The sequence below is a fragment of the Cervus canadensis genome, chromosome X, assembly GCF_019320065.1.
Source record: "Cervus canadensis isolate Bull #8, Minnesota chromosome X, ASM1932006v1, whole genome shotgun sequence".
NCBI lineage: Eukaryota > Metazoa > Chordata > Mammalia > Artiodactyla > Cervidae > Cervus > Cervus canadensis.
In genome coordinates, this window is record NC_057419.1 from 74452538 (window position 1) to 74476839 (window position 24302).

The following is a 24302-nucleotide window of genomic DNA, read 5'->3' on the forward strand; positions in this document are numbered from 1 at the left end:
AAATGAAAAAAAAAAAAAAGCTGGGGTAGCAATGCTTATACCATATGAAATAGATTTAAAACAAAGATGTAATAAGAATCAAAGAAGGACATTACATAATAATAAAGGGATCAATCCCACAAGAAGATACCACAATATTAAATATATATGTACTGAAACACAGGAGCACCTAAATACATATAGCAAATATTAATAAAAATGAAAGGAGAAATTGACACTAACAAAATAGTAGTGGGAAATTTTAACACCCCAATTACATCAATAGATAGATTATCCACTATCCAGATAGAAAATCAAAAAGAAAACACTGGCCTTAAATGACACATTGTTGTTGTTATTGTTTTTTAGTTACTAAGTTATGTCTGACTCTTGTGACCCCATGGACTGTAGCCTGCCAGGCTCCTCTGTCCATGGGATTCTCTAGGCAAGAATACTGGAGTGAGTCACCATTTCCTTCTCCAGGTGATCTTCCCAACTCAGAGAGCAAACCCACATCTCCTGCATTGGCAAGTGGATTCTTTGCCACTGAGCCACCAAGGAAACCCAATTTGGTAACATGTCTATCTAAACCATTTGTCCATTTTAAATTTAGTTTTTTCTTATTATTGAGTTTTGAGTATTCTTTTTATATTCTAGATACAGTGCTTTACCAGATATATGAGCTGAAAATCGTTTTCATGGTGTATAGCATCCTTTCATTCCTTTACAATTTTCTGGAAAATGGAACTTCTAAATTTTGTTGAAGTCCAATTTTTATCAAATGTTTCTTATATGGATAATGGTCTTCTTGTACTAAATGATAAATCTTCATATAACTCAAGGTCACAAAGATTTTTCTTCATCTAGTAGTATATATTTTTAGGATTTATATTTAGTTCTATTCTCCATTTGAGTTAATTTTGTATATGATACAAGAAATGAATTAAAATTAACATTTTTTCTTTTGTACTTTGATATCTAATTTTCCCAACAACATTGGGTGAAAAGAATATCCTTTCTTCATATCAGTTCTTCTCTGATAGCTCACTTGGTAAAGAATCTACCTTCAATGAAGGAGACCCAGGTTCAGTCCCTGGGTTGGGAAGATCCCCTGGAGGACAGAATGGCTACCCACTCTAGTATTCTTGCTGGGAGAATTCCATGGACTGGGGAGCCTGGCAAGCTACAGTCCATGGGGTCTCAAAGAGTCAGACATGACTGAGTGACTTTCACTTTCAAATAAATAAAACCATGGGTCTCTGGCCAACTGATTTTTGATAAGGATGCCAAGATCATTCCATGGGGAAATAATAGACTCTTCAAGTGATATTGGGTCAACTGGACATCCACATGGAAAAGAATTGTTCCCTAACATGACACCATACACAAAAAGTAATTCAAAATGGATCAAACTACCAAATTTAACAATTAAAATTATAGTATTCTTAAAAAAATGTGTAAATCTTCACAATTTTGGATTTGGCAAGTGATTCTTACATATGACATCTATATTATGAGTAGAACAAAGACAGGTAATTTTGATGTCAACAAAATTTTTCAAATTTGTGCTTCAAAGGACACCATGAATAAAATGAAAAGACAATCCACAGAATGGAATAAAATATTTGCAAATCATATATATGATAAAAATATGTTTTCAGGATATATAGAAACTCATAACTCAATAACAAATATATATATATATGTAAAAATTAGGATCCTAGTAGACATTTATCCAAGAAAGATATATAGGCGCCAAAAAGTACATAAAAAGATGCTCAACATCATTAGTCATCAAGGAAATAGATGTCAAAACTACTAATTTAATATTATTTCATAACCACCAAGATGGCTATACAGAAGTCAAATAATGACAAATGTCAAGGAGGATGTGGAGAAATACGAATCCTCATACACTATAGGTGGGAATATAAAATTATGCAGTCACTTTGGGAAAAATCTGCAGTTCTTCAAGCAATTAAACATCAAATAACCATATGATGCAGCAACTCCATTCCTAGGTATATATCCAAGAGAAATGGAAATATACCTCTATGTAAACAAATGTTCATAGCATCGTTATTCATAATAAGAAAAATGTGTAACTAACTCATACATCCATCAACTGACAAATATCTAAACAAAATGCAGTATATCCATACAATGGAATATTACTCAGTCATGAAAAGAATGAAGTACTGATACATGCTACAATATAGATTAACCTTGAAAGCATTATACAAATTAAATGAATATAGTTACAAAAGTCTATGTATTATATGATTCTGTTCATATGAAATGTCCAGGACAGAGGAATCTATAGATACTTAAGTAGATCAGTGGTTTCTTAAGACTAGAGAGAAAATTATACAGTCACTTTGGAAAAAAGACTGCAGTTCTTCAACTGTAGGCAGTTGACGGAGTAAGCAGGTGATAACCACAGAGTATAGTGTTAACTTCTATGGTGATAAAAATTATCCAAAACAGTTGTTATTGTTGTAAATATCTATACTTAAAACCATTACTTGTGTAGCTTAATTGGCAAATTATATCTCAATAAAGCTGTTAAAAAATACCCTGGGCAAAAAACACCCTGGGAACTGATAACTCTAGTGAGCTTTCCTGGTAGACAACATTTCATACATATCATCATAGTTTTTGGTAGATAAATTAGATGAGTCTTGTGTGACTCCAATGGGAGTGGACTTTAGAACCTTGTATTAACACTTAGTTTCCACTAGACTTCAAAACATATGCCCTTTCCTTTTATTAATTTAATTTTATTTTTATCCTTTCATTGTAATAAATCATAGTTTTGAGTATTATTATGTGCTGAGTTCAGTGAATCCTCCTAGAGAATTATTGGACTTGGATATTGTCTTAGAGATCCCAAATACAAGAAGTCGGGCTTAAAATTTTCTAAATATTGAATAAAATATATAAAATCCTTTGGTAATTTCTATTGAATATACTCACCTTTGTTATCAATTTGTTGCACAGAGTGTCGTTCTTCAGTTTCCTTTCTTTGGCTATGTGGAGGTGATAGAAAAATAGGCCTCCAAAAACCTATGAACATATTATATAGACTCAATTATTTTCCAATTCCTAAAAAGTAAGATGATTATAGAAGGTAAAATTTTATACTATATGATTCTGAAGTGAAAAAACATTTCTGATAATACTATTTTTCTTCAAATATATCTATTAGTAATAGTGATCCAATTTTCACGGAGTTTATTAAAGCAATATTGAAAATGAACATTAACAGTAGTCCAGTATATACTGGTAATATTTTTGCCCCATATAAATATTCAATAGATTCTCAGTTAACTCTCTAAAAGAATTTGTAGCGAGTTCTTGACCTAATTAATGAAATACTTGGTATAAAATTGGCTAATAAGCACCTATGGGATGAATATTATCAAAACACAAAAAGTGACAAGTGTTGGTGAGGATGTGGAGAAATTAGACCCTTATGAACTGTAGGTGGGCAGGTAAATTGGTACAGTAATAATAAAAAAAAAACAGTATGGCAGTTCCTCAAAAAATTAAAATTAGAATTACTTTACATGCCAACAACTCTACTTCTGAGTACATACCCAAAAGAATTGAAAGCAAAATCTCCAAGATACATTTTTACAACCTTATTTGGCATTATTCACATTAGCCAAAATGTGGAAGTTACCCAAATGTCCATCAACAGCTAACAGACAAGCAAATTGTGGTATATCCAACAGTCTTTAGCCTTAAAAAGCGAGAAAATTCTCACACATGCAACAATATGGATCAACCCCAAGGACATTATGCTAGTTGAAAGGAGCCATGCACAAAAAGACAACTACTGCATTTGAGATTAATATTTATATTAGATACTTCAGTTCAATTCAGTTCAGTTGCTCAGTCATGTCCGACTCTTTGCGACCCCATGAACTGCAGCACTCCAGGCCTCCCTGTCCATCCCCAAACCCATGTCCATTGAGTTGGTGATGCCATCCAAGCGTCTCATCCTCTGTAGTCCCCTTCTCCTCCTGCCCTCACTCTTTCCCAGCATCAGGGTCTTTGCTGGGATACTTAGACTAGTCAAAATTACAGAGACAAAGAGTATGATGGTAGTTAGCACAGATTGGGTGAAATGGGTAAGGGGGAAGGTTATATTTTGATGCAGACAGAGTTTTAGTTTTGTAACTTTTAAATTAATTAAATTCTTAAAGAGACAGGAGTAGCAGACAACTTACATGTCTCCTGACAAACCTGTATGCGGGTTAAGAAGCAATAGTTAAATCAGACATGGAACAACAAACTGGTTCAAAATTAGGAAAGGAGTATGACAAGACTGGATATTGTTAGCCTGTTTATTTAACTTATATGCATAGTGAAAGTGAAAAGTGAAAGTGAAGTCGCTCAGTCATGTCCGACTCTTTAGGACCCCATGCACTGTAGCCTACCAGACTCCTCCATCCATGGGATTTTCCAGGCAAGAGTACTGGAGTGGGCTGCCATTTTACATCATGCAAAATACCAGACTGGATGAATCAGAAGCAGGAATCAAGATAGTTGGGAGAAATAATGATTGCTATGATAAGCTCAGATATGCAGGTGATACCAATCTAGTGGCAGAAAGTGAAGAAGAACTAGAGCCTCTTGATGAGGGTGGAAGAGGAGAGTGACAAAGGCTTGAAACTCAACATTCAAAAAACTAAGATCATGGCATCCAGTCCCATTACTTCATGGCAAATACAAGGGGGAAAAGTGGAAGCGGTGACAGATTTTATTTTCTTGGGCTCTCAAATCACTGTGGATTGTGACTACAGTCATGAAATTAAAAGACACTTACTCCTTGGAAGTAAACTATGACATACCTAGACAGCATTTTGGACTTCCCAGGTGGCACTGGCAGTAAAGAATCTGCCTGCCAATGCAGGAGACACAAGATACACGGGTTTGATTCCTGGGTGGGAAAGATCTACTGGATTAGGAAATGGCAACTCACTCCAAGTATTCTGCTTGGAAAATTCCACAGACACAGAAGCCTGGTGGGATACAGTCCATGTGGCCACAAAGAGTAGGACACAACTGAGCACAGTCAGAGAACATATTAAAAAGCAGAGACATCACTTTACTGACAAAGGTCCATATAGTGAAGCTATGGTTTTTCTAGCAGTCATGTACGGATGTGAGAGTTGGATCATAAAGAAAGCTGAGTGTGGAAGAAGTGATGCTTTTAAATTGTGGTGCTAGAGAAGACTCTTGAGAGTCCCTTGGATGGTAAGGAGATCAAATCTGTCAATCCTAAAGGAAATCAGTCCTGAATGCTCATTGGAAGGACTGTTCCTGAAGCTCCTATACTTTGACCACCTGATGCGAACATCTGACACAGTGGGAAAGAACCTGATGCTGGGAAAGATTGAAGGCAAAAGGAGAAGGGGGCAACAGAGGATAAGATGGTTAGACAGCATCACCGACTCAGTGGACATGAATTTGAGCAAACTCTGGAAGACAGTGGAGGACAAAGGAGCCTGGCATGCTACAGTTCATGGTATCACAGAGAGTCAGAAATGACTTAGAGACTGAAAACAACAACAAAATTAAAAGAGTTTTGGAGATTGGTTGCAGAAAAATGTGAAGGCACTTAATACTGAATTGTACACTTAAAAATTGTAGATACAGTAATTTTTATATTATGTATATTTTACTACAGTTTTTTTTTTTTTATGCCTAACAATAGGCTATGGACGAGGAGCAAGGACTATGTGTTCATGTCAGACATAATGGGGACTGCAGTTCAATGATCCTAAAATGATAGCACTTGGTGTAAATATTTAAAGTACAACATAAATTCTAAACATCATTATGACTTACAAGCAAAGAAGTTAAGAAAGTGAGTTAATATTATCAGTGAGTTTTGGACTGTTCTCAGGAAATGCATTTTGTAAAAAAGATAAACTAAAGTTTTTGAAACCAACTGTTCTTTGATTAAGAAAATAAATCATTATAATTTAGAGCCTGCAGTCTCAGGAGCAAATAGACTTAATTCTGGGTCTGGGAGATTTAGCAAGGGCTTCCCTGGTGGCTCAGTGGTAAAAGAATTCGACTGCCAGTGGAGGAGATGTGGGTTTGATCCCTGGGTTTGGAAGATCCCCTGGAGAAAGGCATAGCAAATCACTCCAGTATTCTTACCTGGAGAATCCCATAGAAGTCCTTAGGCTCACAAAGAGTCAGACACGACTGAAGAGACATAGCATGTACACAAGCTGACTTTGCTCATTTGGAAGTGAACATGAGATGAGCAGCACACGGAGAACTTTTTATTTACCTATGACCTTCACTTTTATTTTTGGGATTTCTTTTTATCATATTTAGCTTATCAGTTTATATTTTCAATATGCAACACCAGAAGATGGGTGAAAGCAGCTAGAAAAATTTTGATTTTATCTGCCTGTGGATTGACCAATGCAAGTTTTATCTTAAGGATCCATAAATTACATAATTACAGTCCAATTATTTGGGCTTCAATTTAAATAAATATTTAAAACGTGTCAAAATCTTAGAAAAATCTGAAAAAGTAATCTATTATTTTCAAGTGTAATAATATTCTCACCTCAATTAGATTATAAACTTTTTGAAACTATGGCTGTGGTCAAGATAACACTAGACTAGGATTTTCTATGCTGTAGGTTAGCTAGACACTAACTACCTACATGACATTTAGTAAAGTAATCTATTTAAGCCTCAGTTTCCTTGTTTTTGAAGCAAGTACAATAAGTTATACTGTAATAGCAATCTCAGGAGAGAAGTGAGCAATCTTAAAAGTGAGAGCTCAGTTCCCTGCCCAGGAAGTAAACCTGGATAATCCAGATAAAAACCAGGAGTCCTCACCACTAAACCACCAGGGCTAGAGGCTAGAAGCAAAGTGGCCCTAGATCTTGCCCCTGTTTAAAAGCAAGAAGTTTCAAGGAAGCAAAAACTGTAAAAATAGGTACAAAGCTTATTAGTAGAGACTCAGCACGATATATGGGAAGGTACACAGGAAAACAGTTTGTTTATCTAATTCAGAAGCAGGGCAGAGATATACACCCAGAGAAAAAGGGTATGGGCATCCTCTCTAATGAGCAGGAGTGCAGTAAGTCAGAAACCAGGCAGAGACACAGTGGGAGAGAAGTCAGGGCATCCTTAGTGAGGAGGAGCATAAGTCAGAAACGAGGCAGAGACACAGCGGGAGAGGAGTACAGGCATCCTGAGTTTGGAGGAGCGCGGTGAAGAGGTAATGTAAATCACTTACAGAGGACAGTCTTTCCTGGCCTTTGTTTCAGTTCAGTTCAGTTCAGTCACTCAGTCGTGTCCGACTCTTTGCAACCTCATGAGTTGCAGCACACCAGGCCTCCCTGTCCATCACCAACTCCTGGAGTCTACCCAAACCCATGCCCATTGAGTTGGTGATGCCATCCAGCCATCTCATCCTCTGTCGTCCGCTCCTCCTGCCCTCAAACCCTCCCAGCATCAGAGTCTTTTCCAATGAGTCAACCCTTTGCATGAGGTGGCCAAAGTTTGGAGTTCCAGCTTCAGCATCAGTCCTTCCAATGAACACCCAGGACTGATCTCCTTTAGGATGGACTGGTTTACCTTTGGCCAATTATCTTGTTTCTTTCTACATGCCTGACTGGTCCATGGACCCTCCTCAAGATGCTTGTGCAATTGTTTTGTGAGACAGATTCTACCACAGAGGCCTATGGGTGCATGCCCACACTTATTAAGGGATGGGGTCCCCTCCTTTTTTGATCCCCCAAGAAGTCTTCCTGCACATGTGAAGACAGGGAAGCCCTCCTTGATCTCAGGAGTGGGCATTTTATCCTCTTGACTTAGCAGAGCTCAGCTTTTGCCACCAGCTTTGTCCTTGCGGTGTCTGGGTGAGAAACAAAGGCTCCGTTTTACGCCATCTGATAAATACCAGGTGTCTAGCTCAGAGGCTCACTGTGTCCTATCTCATTAGTTCTTTCTAAATTAGAGAACATGAGGTAAAACAAGGGTTGAGATACGAGTAACATAATTAAACTGATTAAGAACTGCAAGGAGATCCAACCAGTCAATCCTAAAGGAAATCAGCCCTGAATATTCATTGGAAGGACTGATGCTGAAGCTGAAACTCCAATACTTTGGTCACCTGATTCAAACAACTGACTCATTTTAAAAGACCCTGATGCTGGGAAAGATTGAAGGCAGGAGGAGAAGGGGACAACAGGGGGTGAGATAGTTGCATGGCATCACTGACTCGATGGACATGAGTTTGAGCAAGCTCTGGGAGATGGTAATGGACAGGGAAGCCTGGCGTGCTGCAGTCCATCGGGTCACAGAGTTGGACACAACTGAGTGACTGAAATGAACTGAATAACTCAGGCTCTGGAGTCAGATAAACTTAGGGTCAAAGTCCAGGAGGAAATGACAATCCACTCCAGTATTCTTGTTTGGAAAATTGCATGGATGGGGTGGTCCTAAGATGGTGGAGAAATAGGATGGGGAGACCACCTTCTCCCCCACAAATTCAATGGAATATCATTTGAACGATGAGCAAATTCCACAAAACAACTTCTGAACGCTGGCAGAGGACACCAGGCACCCAGAAAGGCAGCCCATTCTCTTTGAAAGGAGACAGAATAAAATATAAAAGATAAAAAGAGAGACAAAAGAGTTAGGGAAGGAGACCCATCCTGGGGAGGGAGTCATGAAGGAGGAGAAGTTTCCAAACACCAGGAAGCCCTCTCACTGGCGGGTCCGTGGGGAGTTTTGGAATCTCAGAGGGCAACATATCCAGGAGAAAAAAAAAAAAAAAAAACCACAGATTACATGCCTAACCACAACTCCCAGTGGAAAAGTAGCCCAAATGCTCACGTCTGCCAGCAGTGAGTGGGGGCTGAACAGGGAGGCGCTGACTGCATGTTTAGGGTAAGGACCAGGCCTCAATGCCCTGAGGACAATCTGAGGGAGCTAACGTGAGATAGCAACCCAAACTGTGGAATAGCCAGAGAGAGAGGGAGGAAAATAAAAGAGGGAGAGAGAGAGAACGTTCCTGTGTAAAGTTCCAAGGCACAGCCTGACCTGATCACAGAATAAAGGATTCAGCGAATACCAGAGGAGAGATAGTCAGCTGCAGACGGGCCCCTGCCCACGCTGGAGGCAGAGAAGCAGGCGGAAGACAGCCAGAGCAAGAAGGTGAGGGGCAATCTCAGCCCCTTAGACAGCATCCTCCACCAAACTGTGAGCAGGCTCTTAGTTGCTAACTAAGACTTGCTGGGATCCTGGACGGTTGACATCTACCAGGAGGGTCACAGTCAGAGAGCAGCTCCCCAGAGGAGACACATGGCATACCTGAGACAGCACTCTATCTGCGCACCCAGGAAATGGAGGGGCTGGGACCAGGGAGGTGATAAGATGCACTGCACACCTGCTTGCCAAGCACCTGGTCGCCTGAGCTCCTCAGACCTGGGAAGGGCACAAAACACAGGCACAATCGAGTCTGTGCCTTTGTAGAGTACCCGAGAACCTGAAGGACAGCAGCTTAGACCTGGGAAGTGCATGCAAGCCAGGGCCCGCTTTACATAGTTCCCCTGCAGAACAACCTGGAGCCCGAGCAGTGTAGACTGGGAAAGCACACACACCATGAGTGGGGGCAAACCCAGAGTGGCCCAGACACTGTGAGCACTCCCCACACACGCCAGTGATATTTGTTTGCAGGGTTCTGCCCCCCCACCCCCAGCACAACTGAACAAGTGAGGCTAAATAACTGACCACCTTTGCCCCCTTGTGTCAGGGCAGAAGTAAGTCATTGAAGAGACTTGCAAACAGAAGAAGCCAAAATGAACAAAGAGGGAACCACTTTGGAAGCGACGGGTGAAACAGAGTAAAACCCTATAGTTAGCACTGACTACATTGGAAGGGGCCTATAGACCTTGAGAAGAAGTATAAACTAGAACAAGGAGCTATTTGAAACTGAACTGACCCACAGGCCCTCAACAGCTCCAGAGAAACTCCTAGATATATTTTACTATTATCATTTTTTAATTTTTTTAAGTTCTTTATTATTCCTTTAATTTTCAATTTTATAACCTATGATTACATTGCAAAAAAATTCTATTTTAAGGGAAACTTTATATATATATATATATATATATATATATAAATATATATATATAAATATATATAATATAAATATAAATAATATATATGTATTTATATTATATATATATTTATAATTTTTGTGATTTTGTTTTGTTTTTTTAACATTGTATTTTGAGAGTCTAACCTCTACACTAGATTTTTAACATTTGTTTTTTGGTATTTGTTATCAATTTTGTACATTTAAGAATCCAATCTTCAGTACCCATTTTTACTTAAGAGTGTGATTACTGGCTTGATTGCTCTCTCCCCCTTTACTCTCCTTTTTCTTGCCCAGGTCACCTCTATCTCCACCCCCCCTTCTTTTCTCTACCCAACTCTGTGAATCTCTTTGGGTGTTCCAGGCTGTGGCGAACACTCAGGGAACTCATTATTGTCTAGATCTGTCTCTCTCTTTTTGAATCTCCCTCTTCTCCTCCTGGTTACCTCTATCTCTTTCCTCCTTCTTCTCTTCTCTGTGTAACTCCATGAACCTCTCTGAGTGTTCCAGATTGTGGAGAGCACATAAGGAGTTGATTAATGGCTCGATTGCTCTCTCTCCTTTTGATTCCCCCTCTTCTTCTGCTGGTCACCTCATCTCCTTCTTCTGTCATCTCTTCTCCATGTAACTTTGTGCACCTCTCTGGGTGTCCCTCACTGTGAAGAATCTTTTCCCCCTTAATCTAGATGTTTTATCATTGGTGCTGTATGGATGGAGAAGTCTTGAGGCTACTGTAAGAATAAGACTGAAAGGCAGAGGCAGGAGGCTTAAATTAAAAACTTGAGACCACCAGAAAACTGTTGACTCCAGGGAACATTAATCAACAAGAGCTCATTCAAAAGCCTCCATACCTACACTGAAAACAATCTCCACCCAAGAGCCAGCAAGTTCCAGATCAAGACATACCATGCTAATTCTCCAACACTGCAGGAACATAAACCTGAGCATTAAAATACAGGTGGCCAAAAATCACAAGAAACCCATAGATACCTCAAAACTCACTACTGGATACTTCATTGAACCCCAGAGAGAAGAGATCCAGCTCCACCCACCATAACACCAACAGAAGCTTCCCTAACCAGAAACCTTAACAAGCTGCTCTTCCAACCCAACCCACATGGAAGAACCTCCAAAATAAAGAGGAACCACAAACTTCCAGCATACAGAAATGCCATCCAAAACACAGAAATCTAAACAAGATGAAAAGGCGGATGATATTCAGCAGGTAAAGGAACATGATAAATGTCCACCAAAAAAAAAAAAAAAAAAGGAGAGAGGGAGTCTAAAATAATTCAGAATAATTGTAGTAAAAATGATCCCAAATCTTGAAAACAAAATGGAGTTACAGATAAACAGTCTGGAGAAAAGGATTGAGAAGATGCAAGAAATGTTTATCAAGGACATAGAAGAAAGAAAAAAGAGTCAATCAATAATGAATAATGCAATGACTGAGATTAAAAAAAACACTCTGGAGGGAACCAACAGTAGAATAACGGAGGCAGAAGACAGGATAAGTGAGGTGGAAATAGAATGGTGAAAAAAAATGAAGCAGAGAGGAAAAAAAAGAATGGAAAGAAATGAGGACAACCTCAGAGATCTCTGGGACAATATCAAATGCCCCAGTATTCTAATCATAGGAGTCCCAGAAGAAGAAGACAAAAAGAAAGGCCATGAGAAAATAGTTGAGAAGATAATAGCTGAAAACTTCCCTAATTTGGGGAAGGAAATAGTCACCCAAGTCCAAGAAACCCAGAGAGTCACAAACAGGACAAAACCAAGGCAAAACACCCCAAGACACATATTAATCAAATTAACAAAGATCAAATACGAAGAACAAATATTAAAAGCAGCAAGGGAAAAACAACAAGTGACACACAAGGGGATTCCCATAAGGGTAAGAGCTTATCTTTCAATCCAGATCTTTCAGGCCAGAAGGGAATGGCAGGACATACTTAAAGTGATGAAAGAGAAAAACTTACAACCCAGATTACTGTACCCAGCAAGGATCACATTCAAATATGAAGGAGAATAAGAAGCTTTTACAGACAAGTGAAAGCTGAGAGAATTCAGCACCACCAAACCAGCTCTTCAACAAATGCTAAAGGATCCTTTCTAGACAGGAAACACAGAAAAGGCGTATAAACTCAAACCCAAAACAACAAAGTAAATGGCCACGGGATCATACTTATCAATAATCACCTTAAAGGTAAATGGGTTGAATGCCCCAACCAAAAGACAAAGACTGGCTGAATGGATACAAAAACAAGACCCCTATATATGCTGTCTACAAGAGACCCACCTCAAACCCAGTGACACTTACAGACTGAAAGTGAAAGGCTGAAAAAAGATTTCAAGCAAACGGAGACCAAAAGAAAGCCGAAGTAGCAATACTTATATCAGATAAAATAGACTTTGAAATAAAGGCCGTGAAAATAGACAAAGAAGGACACTACATCATGATAAAAGGATCAATCCAAGAAGAAGATATAACAATTACAAGTATATATGCACCCAAAATAGGAGCATCACACTACGTAAGGCAAATGCTAACAAGTATGAAAGGGGAGCTTAACAGTAACACAATAATACTGGGCAACTTTAACACCCCACTAACACCTATGGATAGATCAACTAAACAGAAAATTAGCAAGAAAACACAAACTTTAAATGATACGATGGACCAGTTAGAGCTAATTGATATCTCATGACATTTCACCCCAAAACAATAAATTTTACCTTTTTCTCAAGTGCACATGGAACCTTGTTTAGAATAGATCACATCCTGGGATGCAAATATAGCTTTGTTAAATTCAAAAAGTTGAAATAATTCAAAGCATCTTTTCTGATCACAATGTGGTAAGATTTGATGTCAACTACAAGAAAAAAAATATAAAAATACAAACATATGGAGGCTAAAGAACACAATTCTGAGTAAACAACAAATCACAGAAGAAATCAAAAAATAAATCTAAATATGCATAGAACCAAATGAAAATCAATCACAATATCCAAAACCTATAGGATTCAGTAAAAAGCAGTACTAAGGGGAAGATTCATAGCTTACAAGCTTACCTCAAGAAACAAGACAAAAATCAAATAAATAACCTAACTCTAAACCTAAAGCAACTAGAAAAAGAAGAAATGAAGAACCCCAGTAGAAGGAAAGAAATCACAAAAATTAGTGCAGAAATAAGTGAAAAAGAAACAAAGAAGAATAGCAGAAATCAACAAAGCTAAAAGCTGGTTCTTTGAGAAAATAAATAAAATAGAAAAACCATTAACCAGACTCATCAAGAAAAAAAAGAAGAATTAAATCAACAAAATTAGAAATGAAAATGGAGAAATCACAACAGACAACACAGAAATACAAAGGATCATAAGAGACTGCTATCAGCAACTACATGTCCATAAAATGGACAACTAGGAAGAAATGGACAAATTCTTAGAAAAGTATAACTTTCCAAACCTGAACCAGGAAGAAATAGAAAATCTTAACAGAGCCATCACAAGCACAGAAAGCAAAACTGTAATCAGAAATCTTCCAACTAACAAAAGCCCAGGACCAGATGGCTTCACAGCTGAATTCTACCAAAATTTAAAGAAGAGCTAACCTATCCTACTCAAACTCCTCCAGAAAATTACAGAAGAAGGTAAACTTCCAAACTCATTCTATGAGGCCACCGCCACCCTAATACCAGAAACACACAAAGATGCCACAAAAAAAGAAAATGACAGGCCAATATCACTGATGTACAGAGATGCAAAAATCCTTAACAAAATTCTAGCAAACAGAATCCAACAACATATTAAAAAGGTCGTACATCATGACCAAGTGGGCTTTATCAGAGTGATACAAGCATTCTTCAATATTAGCAAATCAATCAGTGTGATACACCATATTAACAAATTGAAAGATAAAAACCACATGATTATCTCAATAGATGCAGAGAAAGCCTTTGAGAAAATTCAACATCCATTTATGATAAAAAACCCTCCAGAAAGCAGGCAGAGAAGGAACATACCTCAACATAATACAAGCCATAGATGATAAACCTCCAGCAAACATTATCCTCAATGGTGAAAAATTGAAAGCAGTTCCCCTAAAGTCAGGAAGAAGACAAGGGTGCCCACTCTAACCACTACCATTCAACATAGTTTTGGAAGTTTTAGCCACAGAAATCAGAGAAGAAAAAGATATAAAAGGAATCTAGATTGGAAAAGAAGATGTAAAACTCTCACTGTTTGCAGATGACATGATCCTCTATATAGAAATGCCTAAAGACTCCACCAGAAAATTACTAGAGCTAATCAATGAATATAGTAAAGTTTCAGGATATAAAATTAACACAAATGAATCTCTTGCATTCCTATACACTAACAATGAGAAAACAGATAAATTAAGGAAACAATTCCATTCACCATTGCAACAAAAAGAATAAAATACTTAGGGATATATCTACCTAAATACACAAAAGACATATAGATAGAAAACTATAAAAACAAACAAACAAACAAAAAAAAAACCCAAAACCCCCAAAAACTGACAAAAGAAATCAAAGAGGACACACATAGATGGAGAAATATACCATGTTCATGGATCGGAAGAATCAATATAGGGTAAATGAATATACTAACCAAAGCAGTCTATAGATTCAATGCAATCCCTATCAAGCTACCAATGGTATTTTTCAGAGAACTAGAACAATTTCACAATTTGTATGGAAATACAAAACATGTTGACTAGTCAAAGCAATCTTGAAAAAGAAGAATGAAACTGTAGGAATCAACCTGCCTTACTTCAGACTATACTACAAAGCTACAGTCATCAAGACATTATGGTACTGGCACAAAGATGGAAATATATATCAATGGAAAAAAGAAGAAACTCCAGAGATAAATCCATGCACCTATGGGCATCTTATCTTTGACAAAGGAGGTAAGAATATACAATGGAGAAAAGACAATCTCTATCACAAGTGGTTAAGGGAAAACTGGTCAACCACTTGTAAAAGAATGAAACTAGAACACTTTCTAACACCATACAGAAAAATAAACTAAAAATGTATTAAATATCTAAATGTAAAGACCAGAAACTATAAAACTCCTAGAGGAAAACATGGGGAAAACACTCTCTAACATAAATCACAGCAGGATCCTCTATGACCCACCTCCCAGAATATTGGAAATAAAAGCAAAAATATACAAATGGGACCTAATTAAAATTAAAAGCGTTTGCACAACAAAGGAAACTATAAGCAAGGTGAAAAGGCAGCATTTGGAATGGGAGATAATAATAGCAAATGAAGCAACTGACAGATAATTAATCTCCAAATTATACAAGCAGCTCCTATAGCTCAATTCCAGAAAAATAAACGACCCAATCAAAAAATGGGCCAAAGAACTAGACAGACATTTCTCCAAAGAAGACATATAGATGGTTAACAAACACATGAAAAGATGCTCAACATCACTCATTATCAGAGAAATGCAAATCAAAAGCACAATGTAGTACCATTTCACGCCAGTCAGAATGGCTGCTATCCAAAAGTCTACAAACAATAAATGCTGGAGAGGGTGCAGAGAAAAGGGAACCCTCTTATACTGTTGGTGGGAATGCAACTAGTACAGCCACTATGGAGAACAGTGTGGAGATTCCTTAAAAAACTGGAAATAGAACTGCCATATGGCCCAGCAATCCTGCTGCTGGGCAAATACACTGAGGAAACCAGAATTGAAAGACACATGTATCCCAATGTTCATCGTAGCACTGTTTACAATTGCCAGGACATGGAGGCAACCTAGATGTCCATTGGCAGATGAATGGATAAGAAAGCTGTGGTACAGATACACAATGGAATATTATTCAGCTATTAAAAAGAATGCATTTGAATCAGTTCTAATGAGGTGGATGAAACTGGAGCCTATTATACAGAGTGAAGTAAGTCAGAAAGAAAACCACCAGTACAGTATATTAACACATATACATGGAATTTAGAAAAATGTAATGATGACCTTTTATGCAAGACAGCAAAAGAGACACAGGTGTAGCAAACAGACTTTTGGACTCTGTGGGAGAAGGTGAGGGTGGGATGATTTGAGAGAATAGCATTGAAACATGTATATTATCATCTATGAAATAAATCGCCAGTCCAGGTTCAATGCATGAGACAGGGTGCTCAGGGCTGGTGTACTGGGATGACCCTCAGGGATGGGATGGGGAGGGATTTGAAAAGGGGGTTCAGCATGGAGAACACAGGTACACCAATGGTTGATTCACGTCCATATATGGCAAAAACCACTACAATATTGTAAAGTAATTAGCCTCCAATTAAAATAAATTAATTAATTTAAAAATGTCATGGACAGAGGAGCCTGGTAGGCTATAGTTCATGGAGTCACAAAGAGTGAGACATGACTGAACAACTGAATACACACACACACAGAATGGATAGCTAATATTACTTCATTAGAACAGAATGGTATGGGGTTAGGAGAGAATTAACTTAGTGTTACTAAATTGAAATCCAGTGGAAAGAATCTCTTTTAAGAATTTCCCCCCATTCCTCATAAAAGGTAGCATGCCTTTCTCACCACCCTACCAATACACTGCTTTATAAGAAAAAATCAGAATATTTCTCACATTAGTTAATTCTTCCCAATAGATTTGCTTTTTTAACTAGAAATCAGAGTTTTCCTCATTGAATATAAATGATCCAATGAACAGTTTCCTCTCATTGTTGAAAGATAATATTGCAGTTATTCCAGCTGAATTAATATCCTAAAGATAAATATGCCTGTCTGACAAGAAGGGCAACCTCTGAATAATATTTTGTGTCAGCAAATTCCCCAAAATATATACTGTATTTTTAATTGGATCCAATAGCCTACCCTACTGAAAAGAATATGACATGGAAAAGTCAATTTTATATAGGAAAAATGTTAAGACCTGTGGGTAAATAGCATATTAAAATAGGAAATATCTGGTCTGGAGGAAGTCAAGATGGTAGAGGAGTAGTAGGACATGGAATTTATCTCACCCAACAAATCCATCAAGAATACATCTACACATGGGACAGTTCTCACAGAGCACTGACTGAACACTAGTAGAAGACATTGAACACCTAAAAATACAAGAAAAATTCCCTAGATAACTGGGTAGGATGAAGGAAAGAAGGGAAAAGGAAGAGGAGAGGAAGAAGGACAGGACCTGCATCACTGGCAGGGAAGTTAAAGGAGAGGGGTGGTTCCTGCATCCAAGGAATTTCCCTCCTTGGTGGGGAGATTGGTTGGGAGAGAGGGGGAGCTTCAGGGGCTACTGGACGATAGTGCAGGCAGGACAAAGACCTATGCAGATTGACTGTGTCCCAACCTGAGACACGTGTCCACTGTTGAGCATGGGGGCTGGGTATTGTAACGTGACATTTGGAAAGCAAACTAGGGGAGAGGACTGCTTTTGGCTGCAAGGAGACAGAGTAAGGGGACAGGAGTGAGAAAACCTGTGACCGGGATTGCTTCTGGAGGAAAGCCAGTCTGCCATAGAAGTGAAGCTGCCCCTTCCTTCCTGGGCACTAGGAAAGGCTGCAGACAGGGCCGGCTCTCTGGAGCCTATGGCAGCCAGCTTCCCCACATGCACTACTGCAACCAAGGCCAGTTCTTCCATACCTGTGGCCAGGCACTAGGAAGGGTTCCCACTGCAGCCAGCTCTATCACACGAGCCGGCTACCCTACATGCCTCATCATTGCCAGGGCCAGCTCTCCTGGGTCCAGGGCCAGACACTAGGAAAGGCCCCTACTGGGTGCCTATTCTCTTGCACCCATGATCACTGGCTATGCCATGTACCCTGTCCTCACTGGGGATCCTGTGTCCCTGAATGCCACCACCTCTGTGCCCACTCCTTGCCAGGATAGACTTGTGTGTTCCAGGGAAGCCTCTGGAGACAACCTCTGTAGGTGGACCACATGCAGAGGTTGGGCTTTGGGGCCATGCAACTAAGGAAGACTGAAACTTCTCACAGTTACACAAACTGCAAACTGACGTCTCTGCAACTGACTTTGTAAACTCAGTGCCTATAGAACATCTTAACGGATAATGAGTGGTCCCACAGCCGAGACAGGTCTAGCTTTAACAGCTATTGACTTTGTGGATACATAAATGTGGAGGTTGTGCCAAGCTAGAGTATGAACTGCCACCATAGCATCCATGGTAGGTTCTGATCCATGACTACAGCAATCTTGGCACCTGACTTCAGTAGATCTATATTCGTGGCCTGGTGAAAACAACATCTGAGAGATTGCTGTTGTTGTTCAGTTGCTTTGTCATGTCTGCCTTGTTCAACCCCATGGACGGCAGCATGCCAGGCTTCCCCATCCATCACTATCTCCTGGAGCTTGCTCAAACTCATGTCCATCAAGTCAGTAATGCCATCCAACCATCTCACCCCCTGTTGTCCCCTTCTCCTCCTGCCTTCAATCTTTCCCGGAATCAGGGTCTTTACCAATGAGTTGAGTCTTTACCAATTATTTGGCTCTTTGCATCAGGTGGCCCAAGTATTGGAGTTTCAGCTTCAACAGCAGTCCTTCCAATGAATATTCAGGACTGATTTCCTTTAGGATTCATTGGTTTGATCTCTTCACAGTCCCAGGGACACTCAAGAGTCTTCTCCAACACCACAATTCAAAAGCATCAATTCTTCAGTGCTCAGCTTTCTTTATGGTCCAACTCTCACATTCCTACATGACTACTGGAAAAACCATAACTTTGACTATACAGGTCTTTGTTGGCAAAGTAAAGTCTCTGCTTTTTAATATGCTGTCTAGGTTGGTCATAGCTTTTCTTCCAAGGAGAAAGTGTCTTTTAATTTCTGGCTGTAGTCACCATCTGCAGTGATTTTGGATCCCCAAAAAATAAAGTCTGACACTGTTTCCACAGTTTCCTCATCTATTTGCTATGAGGTGATGGGACCAGATGTCATACTAGTTTTTTGATTGTTGAAATTTAAACCAGCTTTTTCACTCCATTTTTCACCTTCATCAAGAGGCTCTTTAGTTTCTCTTCACTTCTGCTATAAGGGTGGTGTCATCTGCATATGTGAGGTTATTGATATTTCTCCTGGCAATCTTGATTCCAGTTTGTGCCTGACACTTGCATGATGTACTCTGCATATAAGTTAAATAAGCAGGTTGACAATATACAGCCTTGACGTACTCCTTGCCCAATTTTAAAGCAGTCCATTGTTCCATGCCCAGTTCTAACTGTTGCTTCTTGACCTGCATACAGATTTCTGCATGCATACACAAAACAGGTAAAGTGGTCTGGTATGCTCATCTCTTTAAGAATTTTCTATAGTTTCCTGTGATCCACATAATCAAAGGCTTTATTGTAGTCAATGGAGCAGAAGTAGATATTTTTCTGGAATTCTCTTGCTTTTTCTATGATCCAACAGATGTTGGCAATTTGATCTCTTGTTCCTCTGCCTTTTCTAAATGCATCTTGAACCAGGACCAATTTCTGGCATGGCCACAGTTAAGGTGGAGTTGAAAGCAGTGCCAATGACAGTGTAATATGAGAATTCACACAAGAGAAGAAAGGTGACACACAACAGAGAACATCCACAGGTGAACAGATCCAGAAGAGAAATAGTGATTTCCCTTCCAGTGGAAGTGCTAAGTCCTATTTACCTTGTACTCAGATCAGAAACAGCTAAGAAACAGATCTAGGCATTCTACTCCAATAACTAGTGAGCAGACTCCACCTCTGATAGGGCAGTGACAACCACAGAGCAAACAGAAGGCCCTGCTTAATACTCAGTTTGGGTTTTGTCCACCACAGTATCAATCACACCTCCTATAAAGAAAATAATGGCCAGCATACACTGAGGAAAGAGATGGCAGACATCTATACTAAAAACAATTCTCCTACCCCAAAGTATTAAATCCACACATTTATGTGTGTTCTATGTAGGAATGTTCTCACATTAAAAACCTCCCCAAAGTAGTCTGAGGGTCTGTCATTGAGAGAAGAACCTGCAGAGCATTTGCCCTTGAAGGCCAGCAGGGCTTGAGTGCAGGAGCTCTACAGGGCTGGGGGAAACAAAGACTCCATTCTTGGAGGGCACATAGGGTCTCACACACACTGGCACCCATCACAAAGCATTATTTCTATAGGAACCTGGGCTATACCTACCTAGAGGTATTGCAGGGTCTCCTGGGGAGGAGAAGGTCAATTATAACTCACTGTGAGAGCAAGGACACTGATAGTAGAAGCCACAGGAAATATAATTTTGAGTTAACTCTCACAGAAGTTCAAATTTCAGCACCAAGTCCTGACACCACACAACAACCTGCAGGCTCCAACCACCAGGATAGGAAAGCCTCAGGTCAAACAACCACCAGGATAGGAATACAAACTCAACCATCAGAGGACAGGCTGCCTAAAGACATCCTGAGCTCATAGTCACCTCAAAACACATCCCTTGACATGACCCTGTATATCAAATGGACAAGACCCAGCTCCATGCACCAGAGAGTAGGAACCACTCCCATATAACAGGAAGCCTGCATGAACCCCTGGACCAAACTCACCAGGGAGCAGACACCAGAAGAAAGAGGAACTACAATCCTGTAGCCTATGAAAGGAGACACAGACAAAATGAAATAACAGAGATATATGTTGCAGATGAAGGAACAAGATAAAAACCCAAAAGGCAACTAAATGAGTTGGAAATAAGCAATCTGTCTGAAAAGGAACTCAGAGTAATGATAATAAAGTTGATCTAAAATTTCAGAAAAAGAATAGAGGCTCAGATTGAGAAGGTATAAGAAGTGTTTAACAAGGTGCTAGAAGTTTTAAAGAAAAAACAAGAGAGATTAACAATACAATGACAGGAGTAAAAAATGCACTAGAAGGAGTCAATAGCAGAAAAACTGAGGCAGAAGAATGAATAGATGAGCTGGAAGACACAGTGGGGGGAATAACAGTCACAGAACAGAATAAAGAATAAAGAATGAAAAACAACAAAGACAGTTCCAGAGAACCCTGAAACAATATTAAATACACCAACATTCACATTATAGGGGTCCCATAAGGAGAAGGGAAACAGAAAGTGCCTAAGAAAATATTTGAAGATATTATATATGAAAACTTCCTTAACATGGGAAAGGAAACACTCACTCAAATACAGGAAGTGCAGAGATTCCCATATAGGAAAAAAAAAAAACAAGGAAGAACATGCCAAAACACATATTAATCAAATTAAAATTAAAGAAAAAGAAAAATATATTAAAAGCAGCATGGAAAAAATAACAAATAACATACTGAGAGGGTAACAGGCAGGAAGGCCAGGGGTCTCCAAATGGAGGAAATAGGCTGTAAGTGTGAGACATTTTTATCTCTCTTAAGGAGCAGGAGGAAACAAATTAGCAATATTTTTTTCCTTCTCTATACAAATTTAAAAGGAGGTTTCTCTTAAAATACTGTGCTGCCATGACACCTGGTTTCACCTGAAGCTAACTATTCTCAAACCTTGAGTTAACCAATACATTTTTCTTATGGAAATGTTTGTCTTAAGCTATGTTAATGTGCTATGCATTTACCCCAGACTCTGTCTTCAAGTCGGTTCTGCCAAATGGCTCAGAATTTACTTGACAAACCAGTATGTTATACTCAGATATTGTTCCCCTAATCTATGTAAATGAAACTATTTGTATGATAATCTGCCCTTCTACAAGATTCAAGTCAATCTTTTTATGGCCTGGGATGAATCATCTGGTGCCAAGATCATCCCAAAATGCAACTTATAGATGAGGGACCTGGTGCCATTCTGAGTTTTAAGACATTCCTTTCTTTCATTAACAGACTGCTAGTGACTATATAACATCCAGCTGAAGACTAGCGGGGGGTACTCTTTCTGCCCATTTCTGATGCCTATGTCAGAAGCTTTCTCAATCTCCTTTATACTTTAATAAAACTTTATTACACAAAAGCTCTGAGTGATCCAGCCTTGTCTTTCGCCCTGGTTTGAATTTGTCTCCTCTGAATGCCAAGAATCCAGGCATCTTATCATTCAGCAACAACCTTTCAATACAAAGGAATCACTAAAATGTTATTAGATGATTTTTCAACAGAAACTTTGAGTCAGATTGGAGTTGCACAATATGTTTAAAGTGAGTAAAGGGAAAAGCCTACAATAAATAATATTCTACCCAGAAAGACCCTCATTTAGATTCTATGGAGAAATCAAAGCTTTACAGACAAGTGAAAGCTAACAGAAAATTCAGGACCATCAAACTACCTTTACAACAAATGCTAAAACAAACTTCTCTAGGTGGCAAGGAGACCAGCAACTTAAAACAACCTTGTATACTGCTATATCAAAACCTCATGGGAAGGCACACCCAAAAACTACAATAGGTACACACAAAAAAAGAATAAAAAAATCAACCCAAACAAGATTCTTACTAAATATGGTAATCAAATCACAAGAGAAGAGAACAAAAGAGGAAGGGTAGAAAAAAGGCCTACCCAAATAAATTTAAAACAATTAAGAAAATGGCAATAGGAACATACATATCAATAATTACCTTAAATGTAAATGGATTAAGTGCTCCAACCAAAAGACATAAAGTAACTGAATGGATACGAAAACAACAACAGTGTACATGTTTTCTACAAGAGACACACTCCATGTAGTGGTACATACAGGCTGAAATTGAGGGGATGGAAAAAGATATTCCATGTGAATGGAAATAAAAGAAAAAGTGGAGCAGCTATGCTCATATCAGACAAAATTATACTTTAAAATAAGGACTATTATAAGAGACAAGGAAGGACACTGCATAATGATCAAGGGATCAATCCTAGAAGAAGATATAACAATTGTAAATATATGTACACCCATCATAGGAATACCTCAATATATAAGGAAAATGCTAATAGTGATCAAAGGGGATACAAACAGTAACACAATAACAGTGGAGGACTTTAACACCCCACTTACACCAATGGGCAGACAATCCACAAAGAAAGTTAATAAGGAACACAAGTCTTTAATGACACATTAGATCAGACAGACTTAATTGATATCAATAGAACATTCCATCCAAAAGCAGCAGAATGCATGTTATTCTCAAGTGCACATGGAACATCCCCCAGGATAGAACACATCTTGGATCACAAAGCAATCATGGCAAATTAAGAAAACTGAATTTGCATCAAGCATCTTTTCTGACCACAACACTATGAGATTAGAAATCAATTATAAGAAAAAAAAAAAAAACTGTAAAAACACAAACACATGTAGGGTAAACAATATGCTAGTAAACAACCAATGAGTCACTGAAGAAATCAAAGAGGCAATCACAAAATACCTAGAGACATATGACAGCATAATTATGATGATCCCAAACCTATGGGATACAGCAAAAGCATTTGTAAGAGGGAAGTTTATAGCAATACAATCTTACCTCAGGAAGCAAGAAAAATTTCAAATAAACAACATGACCTTACACCTAAAACAACTACAGAAAGAAGAAAAAACTAAACCTAACATATCTGCAAAAAAAAAAAAAAAGCATCCCAGAAGGGGTTAACCTCCTAAATATACAAAGAGCTCATGCAGCTCCACATGAAACAAACAAACAAAAAGGAACAACCCAATCAAAAAATGGGTAGAAGAGATAAATAGACATTTCTCCAAAGAAGACATACAGATGACTAAGAAGCACATGAAAAGATCACTAATTATCAGAAAAATGCAAAGAATGGAGGGGACACATGTATATCTATGGCCTATTCATATTGAGGTATGGCAAAATCATCACAATATTGTAAAGTAATTGTCCTCCAATTAAAATAAATTAATTAATCTAAAAATAAAAAAAATAAAAAACTACAATGAGGTATCAACTCACACTGATCAGAATAACCATCATCAAAAAATTTACAAACAATAAATGCTGGACAGGGTGGAGAGAAAAGGAAACCCTCCTACACTGTTGGTAGCAATGTAACTGGTAGAGTTAGTGTGGAGACGAGTATGGAGCTTCCGTATAAAACTAAAAATACAGCTACAATATGATCAAGCAATCACACTCCTTGGCATACTGTTGGAGAAAACCATAATTCTACAGTATAAATGAACCCTGATATTCATTGCAGCACTATTCACAAGTGTCTGGA

The 24302-nt window shown here is 38.6% G+C and overlaps 1 protein-coding gene across 4 annotated transcripts in view; it reads right to left on the reverse strand.

Annotated features, from left to right (window-relative positions):
* Positions 1 to 24302, reverse strand: part of LOC122435691 — a 412519-nt gene that overhangs the window by 12908 nt on the left and 375309 nt on the right. For all 4 annotated transcript variants that reach the window (XM_043459819.1, XM_043459820.1, XM_043459821.1 and 1 more), the window contains one exon: positions 2956 to 3045. In XM_043459819.1, coding sequence (XP_043315754.1) covers positions 2956 to 3045 — 90 coding nt within the window. The remainder of the gene's footprint in view (positions 1 to 2955; positions 3046 to 24302) is intronic.